The 7,661-nt window shown below is 38.5% G+C and overlaps 1 protein-coding gene across 4 annotated transcripts in view; it reads left to right on the top strand.

Moving 5' to 3' along the window:
• The window catches only part of SIK3 (SIK family kinase 3), a 249,773-nt gene that overhangs the window by 130,944 nt on the left and 111,168 nt on the right, over positions 1-7,661 (top strand). For all 4 annotated transcript variants that reach the window (XM_057552059.1, XM_057552056.1, XM_057552057.1 and 1 more), the window contains exon 2: positions 6,938-7,054. In XM_057552059.1, the coding sequence (XP_057408042.1) occupies positions 6,938-7,054 (117 nt within the window). The remainder of the gene's footprint in view (positions 1-6,937; positions 7,055-7,661) is intronic.

The following is a 7,661-nucleotide window of genomic DNA, read 5'->3' as shown; positions in this document are numbered from 1 at the left end:
GGGGGTTTATTTATTTATTTATTTATGGCTGTGTTGGGTCTTCGTTTCTGTGCGAGGGCTTTCTCTAGTTGTGGCAAGCGGGGGCCACTCTTCATCGCCGTGCGCGGGCCTCTCACTATCGCAGCCTCTCTTGTTGCAGGGCATCCTTTTAAATAGCTCCCTTAGAATTAAGCCATCAGTCTCAATCTAAATCCCCCTCTTAGACTTCTGAGATTTGGTCAATCCAAAATAAATACCTGAAAATGGAATGGGGACTGATATTTTTGTAAGTAATTCTAACCTTACCTTCATTTTTTTTTTTTTTTTCAACTCCATCCTCTTCTCCTATTTACCCCCCCATCCCTTTTTAAAACATCTTTTTGTTCAGTTCATTTAAGTGGTAAACCTACAGGCCAGGAGTTGATTTAAGGTTCTGTAAAGCGTACAAAATATTGTTGGCACCGTGCAAATGTTAAGATAACAACAACAATAATGTCAGTTAGGCTGAGGGAGTTGCCCATTGTGTTAGAGACACTCCTAGGACTTCTGTTTTCTGAGCCGGTAAATGTTAACCAGATGGGAATTACTGGAACAACTGAGAAGTTATTTTCTTTTTTGCCTTAAAAATGTCCCTTCTATGCCTTGAATTCCAAGTCGTCACCAGAAAATTTTCATTTATTAATTATGCACATTATACCGTGTTCCACCTTAGAAATACTTCCAAGAATAATGCATGTTTCATGGTATATTTTGTCACTGCAGGTAAGCTCTCAATTCTCTATCCCCCAGACATTGTTGCATGCATGAACTATTTTATTTTCCCTGTTCAGTACAGCCCAAACAGAGAAGTATAGAAAAATAAAAATCACCTAAAGACCTGCTAGATATTTTAAACAATAGTTGAATCTTTTTTTTTCTTTTTCTTTTATTTAAAACTATAGTTGACTCTTGAACAACACGGGGATTAATCCACATAAAACTTACAGTTGGCCCTCCACATCCCTGATTCCTCCACATCTGTGGAGTCAACCAGCCATGGACTGTGTAGTACTGTAGTGTTTACTATCAAGAAAAATCCGTGTATAAGTGGGCCCTAGCAGTTCAAACCCACGTTGTTCAGGGTCAACTGTATTTCCTTTGGGATTCATTGAGAGCTGACTGACCATTATCGTTGGTGGTCATGTTGAATCCTCCTGTCTGAAGTTGGCTAGAATCCTAACATCTCAGTCATTCCTTAGGCTTGACAGCCGCATATTTTCCCAGAAACAGTTATGATGGCATGTAAAATGGATGGAGTAATGGGTTCTTTCCAAATGTATGTCTTTGCCCCTTAGTACTTGATCTGAATATTTGTTACAAACTAAAATACCAACTCCTTGATTGGTTCCAGCACAAAGGTCAGGATCTTCCCAAGAGTATGACCGGCCTACGTCCTGACCGTGGTACATATGGTACATCTTTAATCATGGCCATTTAGTGCTTGGCAGGTTTAGCCTTATAGTCTAGCTTGTGTAGTTTGTGGTGGTTTGGGGTTGCTTTAAACCTGTTTCCTGATGACAATTCTATTTTCTAGTAAGTTTAAAAGGAAAAAGCTTTTCATCAAGGCTGATTGCAAAGACATTTAAATTCCTTTTCTAGAAGCCATCTCAACTGAGAATTAATTAATTCTTATAGAAGGAATTAAGTCCTACAGGAAAAAAAATTTGAGTGAAGATTTTCTCAGTTTTCCCAAAGGTGGTACTGAAACCTTGCAACTCAGATTGGGACTTGAACCCACGGTGTTTTAACTGAGATCACACACCTGGTCTCAGGACTTAATGAAGCTCAGGTTCTTGATGTCTCATCACAGAAAGAGTTCAGTGAGAGACAGAGTGATAGGTGGGAAGTGGATTTATTTAGAGAGAAACACGCTCCACAGACAGAGTGCGGGCCATCTCAGAAGGTGAGAGGCCCCGAGATATGACGTGATTAGTTTTTATGGGCTGGGTAATTTCATAGCCTAATGAGTGGGAGAATTATTCCAATTATTTTGGGGAAGGGGTGGGGATTTCCAGGAATTAGGCCACCGCTCACTTTTTGACCTTTTATGGTTAGCTTCAGAGCTGTCACGGCTCTGTTGGGTGTGTCATTTAGCATACGCTAATGTATTACAATGAGCGTATAATGAGGCTCAAGGTCCAGTGGAAGTCACATCTTCCGCCATCTTGGACTTAGTTGGTTCTAACCAGTTTTTGTCATGTCCTATGGCTATGTCATTCTTTTAAAGGTTGTGTTCTGCCCCCTTCCCTCCTGTTTCAGTACCATTCTAGATACATAGGCAAGAAGTTAATTCATTACATACAATGATGCCTTGTTGTTCTCAATGTTTGATCTAGGGACCCCAGAGTCTCCAAAACTCTTTCAGTGAGTCCCTAGGTCAAAGCTCTTTTTATAAATATTCAAACATTATTTTCATTTTTCACTCTCATTCTCTCATAATTACACAGTGGAGATTTCAAAAGACCACCTGATGTTTGATGATATGATTACTCTGATGGCTGATGAAATGTGTGCATGTGTATTCTTCTGCTTTAAAATTTTGTTTTAATTTCTGATTGTAATTTTAATCTAATTTCTAAGTAAATATTGATAGATATTACCCATATAAACAAAACTTCTTTGAAGGTTCTCAGTAATTTTGAAGAGAAGGAATCCCAAGACCAAAAAGTTTGAGAACTGCTGTAAAACTGAGTGTAAAACTTAATTCTCTCACAGAATCCCTGTTGAGAGTAGCTCCTAGTGAGTTGCTCGAGGGCGCTGCCTTAAGCCAGTCAGTTGCTCTGTAAACATTTTTTAATGGAATTAAATAGAGTTCTTGGAATGCAACTTTTGAGACCTTATTTAAGATTCTCCCCAAGGCAGTGTTGAGCACTGAGTGCCTTGTAGCCTGCCAAGTTTCTTTGAGATGGGTGGTTGGCAATTCTCAGTATTGGGTCAAGTATTTCAGAAGTCATTTTCGTGGAATACCTGCTTTAATTGGTAGCTTATTGGTATCCTCTAGACCAGTGCTGTCCAATAAAATGAGGGCCACATATTTAATTTTTACTTTTTGAGTAGTCATATTTCAAAAAGTAAAAACAGGTGAAATTAGTTAGGTTCCCCCCCCACCCCACTTTATTGAAGTGTAATTAACAAATAGAATTGTAAGATACTTAAAGTGTTCAGTGTGATGTTTTGATATGTATGCACTGTGAAAGGATTTACCCCTTGAGTTAATTAACATATCTATCACCTGACATATTTATCTTTTTTTTCTATATGGTGAGAATATTTAAGTTCTACTCTCAACAAATTTCAATGATACAGCACAGTGTTATCAACTGTAGTCACCATTTTTTACATTAGATCCTCAGACCTTATTCATTTTATAACTGAAAGTTTGTACCCATTTACCAACCTCTCCCTATTTTCCCCACCTCTCAGCCTCTGGCAACCACTTTTCTACTTTCTGTTTCTATGAGTTTGGCTCTTTCTTTCTTTTGTTCGTTAGTTCATTCGTTCGTTCGTTCTTTCGTTTGTTCTTTCTTTTTCAGATTTTACATGTAGGTGATACCATGCGGTAATGTGATATTTGTCTTTGACTTATTTCACTTAGCATAATGTCTTCCAAGTTCATCCACTGGTTGCAAATGACAGGATTTCCTTCTTTTTTAAGGCTCAATAATATTCAGTAGTATACATACACCACATTTTTTTATCCATTCATCTGTCGATGGACACTTAGGTCATTTCCGTACCTTGGCTATTGAATGAACATCAGAATACAGATAATCTCTTTGAGATAATGATTTCGTTTCCTTTCGTTTCCCACCCAGAAGTGAGATTGCTGGATCATATGGTAGTTTTATTTTTTAATTTCTTGAGGAACCTCCATACTGTTTTCATAGTGGCTGTACCAGTTTACGTTCCCACCACCAGTGTAAAAGGGTTTCCCTTTCTCCATTTCCTTGCCAGCGTTTATCTTTTGTGTTTTTGATAGTAGACATCGTAACAGGCAGGAGGTGGTATCTCATTGTGGTTTTGATTTGCATTTCCCTGGTGACTACTGATGTTGAGTACCATTTCATGTACCTGTTGGCCATTTGTATGTCCTCCTTGGAAAAATGTCTGTTTAGGTCCTTTGCCCATTTTTGAATTGGGTTTTTTTTTTAAACTGAGTTGTATGAATTCCTTCTATATTTTGGATAGTAACCCCTTATCAGATATGTGATTTGTAAATATTTTTCCCATTCCATAGGGTTGCCTTTTCATTGAAATTAGTTTTAATAATATATTTTATTTACCTAGTATATCCAGAATGTTATTTCTACATGTAATCAATGTACAAATTATCAGTGAGATAGCTTATATTCCCTTTTTTTTTTTATAGCAATAACTTGGAAGCCTTTTTTTTTTTTAATTTTTATTTATTTATTTATTTATTTATGGCTGTGTTGGGTCTTCATTTCTGTGCGAGGGCTTTCTCTAGTTGTGGCAAGCGGGGGCCACTCTTCATCGCGGTGCGCAGGCCTCTCACTATCACGGCCTCTCTTGTTGTGGAGCACAGGCTCCAGATGCGCAGGCTCAGTAATTGTGGCACACGGGCCTAGTCGCTCTGCGGCATGTGGGATCTTCCCAGCCCAGGGCTCGAACCCGTGTCCTCTGCATTGGCAGGCAGATTCTCAACCACTGTGCCACCAGGGAAGCCCCTTATATTCCCTTTTTAATATTAAGTCTTTGAAATCTGGTGTATATTTTAAGTGCACATTTCAAGTGCTCAGTAGTCACATGTGGCTGGTGCCTACTATATTAGACAGCACACTGTGTGTGATCTGACACAGTGATGAGGAGTAGAAATGCTAGTGGTCGCGGGTCATATGGTTCAAGACTTATTAGAAGATCAAGCAGCTGGTAGGACTTGTTAATGATTCTGCTGTTGTTCCTTATAAAATTCTCTTCCGTCTTTTCTGCCTATTTCAATTCTGTCTCTTCTCAAGTTCTCTCTTCTTTGTGAAGTCTTTCCCTATGTCTACTTATTCTCCCCCCAAGTGAAGGTCATACTTCATCCTCTTTTCTACTTATACTGTGTACATAGCTTTATTGATTGTATTTCCAATGTTATATAGTTGGCTGTTTCACATATGTCTTTCCTCTACTAGATTGTGAGCTCATTGAAGTGAAGGCTGTGTCTGGTTAATCTCTGAAGCTCAAGCTACACCCACCTCATTTTATCACATTCCATCATTAGGCAGGGCTTAACTCTGAATTGAGCTGGAATTTGTCTGCCTGTGCCTTTCTCCCATTAGTCCTCATTCTACATCTGAAACAGCTCCAAACAAAGTTATTGTTATGTTGGTCATTCATACATTTGAATCATCTACCACGTATAGTTCCATACTGTCTTTATATCCTTGGGCTAAACTTTTTAGTATTGACATTTTTGCTTCCCTGTTTTTTCTTTTTCCTTTTTTTCTCAATTAGTATAAATTTAATTTTCTTCCCCCAGTGTATAGAATCATAGAATTTTAAGAATTGAAAGGGGCTAGAATTTGCCTAGTCCTGGTCCTTCATCGAACTAATATTCATTGATTACATACTGATTGAGTAATTGAAAATGAGATATAGAGATATTCGGGGGCAACCCAATATTTTGAGTATTTCACTGAGAATAATGAAGAAGTTTAGATTTAGTAATTTTAAAAAGTCTTTCATCGTTCATTCTGTTTTTAAATATGTGTGCTGCTGAGTATCTTAAGAATTATGAGCAAAGTAGAAAGCTGTTTTATGCTGAAGCAGTGTATATACAGCACAGAAAGATCTCCAGATTTTTTGTAGGGTTATCATTAAGAATTTGACTCCAAAGCTGAGATACCCGGGCTTCAATCTTGGCTCTACCACATACTAGCTATGAATTACTTAATCTTGGGTAATTACTTAATCTCTTTGTGTCTCAGTTTCCATATTTGTAAAATAAGGTTGATAATAATGTGGAGTGTTGTAAGGTTTAAATGAGTTAGTACTTGCAAAGCACTAAGGATTATGCCTGGCATACAGTTAGTGTTCAGTATACAGTAACTGCTGCTGGTACCACTACCACCATCACCACTACTACTACTATTATTGAGTTACAGAAGCACCTGGTGAGGTGTGGGATGCACCTGTGGAATTTCTGGTCAGCCCTTACTAAGTCATCACTTACTTATGATATAAGCTTCTTGTCTTAATAAGAGGCCCTACATACCATTCTCTGCACCCCATATGATTTGCCTAAAATGTAACCGCATCTGCAGAGTAATGAAGTATTTTGTCCTGGGGTTTTACTGTAGCAGCAATTTAAGAAATGGCAGAAGACCCATTAGCTTTAGGAGTCTGTTCCTTTGAGACCAACTTGCTAGGAATCCATTTCCTGTCTTCCTCCCTCCCTCCCTTCCTTCCTTCCTTTCTTTCTTTCTTTCTTCATTGGGTCTTCGTTGCTGTGTGCAGGCTTTCTCTAGTTGCGGCGAGCAGGGGCTACTCTTCATTGTGGTGCGTGGGCTTCTCATTGCGGTGACTTCTCTTGTTGCAGAGCATGGGCTCTAAGCGTGCAGGCTTCAGTAGTTGTGGCATGTGGGCTCAGTAGTTGCGGCTCGCGGGCTCTAGAGCGCAGGCTCAGTAGTTGCGGCGCATGGGCTTAGTTGCTCCATGACATGTGGGATCTTCCTGGACCAGAGCTCGAACCCGTGTCCCCTGCATTGGCAGGCAGATTCTTAACCACTGCGCCACCAGGGAAGTCCATTTTCTGTCTTTTTAAAAAGAGTAAATTTATTTTCTTCATTGGCATTCTGTAAACAAAATACTGGCAGTTTGTATTTTGTGCAATACGTTTTAAAGTGGATTTAATTTTCCTTAGTAAACTCCTTTTAATAATGCATCAGAGTAAATTTTCTTTCTGTGTTGTCAGGTTGCTATCAAGATCATAGATAAGACCCAGCTGGATGAAGAAAACTTGAAGAAGATTTTCCGAGAAGTTCAAATTATGAAGATGCTTTGCCACCCCCATATTATCAGGCTTTACCAGGTAGGATCACTAGTGGTGTAGCGTATGGCAACAAAGAACCCAGAATGGTCACTTGTGTCTGTGGTTACTTTTGAAGAGAAGGTGGGTGGGTGAACATCTGCAACTTTTTTTTGTTTCTATGTTCGTATATTCATTCTACTATTTATCCTACCCTATTATCCCCCAACTCAGTACTTCTGTTTCCCTTGGGTATTTACTGGTAAGGTTTAACTTACCTAAGTAGGCCTTTATAATTTGTTCTTTAAAACTTGGATGCCATTCTTAGAGTTACACAAAAAGATTATTTAGAAAATGATGAGAACTTACTTATTTAGGTCAGAATCTTAAAGCAGAATGGGAAACCCAAAAGGAACAGAATTTTGAGGGGTGAAAATAATATTAATTTTTACAATATTATTTAAATACTAATTTCTATGATCATGTTATGAATTATGATGGCAAAGGATATTTTAAGTATGGCTTCTTGTATGAGTCAGAGCCTACCTCCTTTCTATTCTAACAGAGTCCTAGACTTAGTTTTCTGAGATAGCATTTGATTACTTTGATAACCAAGAGATTGATTCTGTGTAATGGAAGAGATTTCTGTTCTAGTTTTCTTACCTTCCCA

The sequence above is a fragment of the Balaenoptera acutorostrata genome, chromosome 9 (genome assembly GCF_949987535.1).
Source record: "Balaenoptera acutorostrata chromosome 9, mBalAcu1.1, whole genome shotgun sequence".
Taxonomy (NCBI): domain Eukaryota; kingdom Metazoa; phylum Chordata; class Mammalia; order Artiodactyla; family Balaenopteridae; genus Balaenoptera; species Balaenoptera acutorostrata.
The sequence above is the reverse complement of the archived record's forward strand: the minus strand, read 5'-3'. Positions and strand labels throughout refer to the sequence as shown.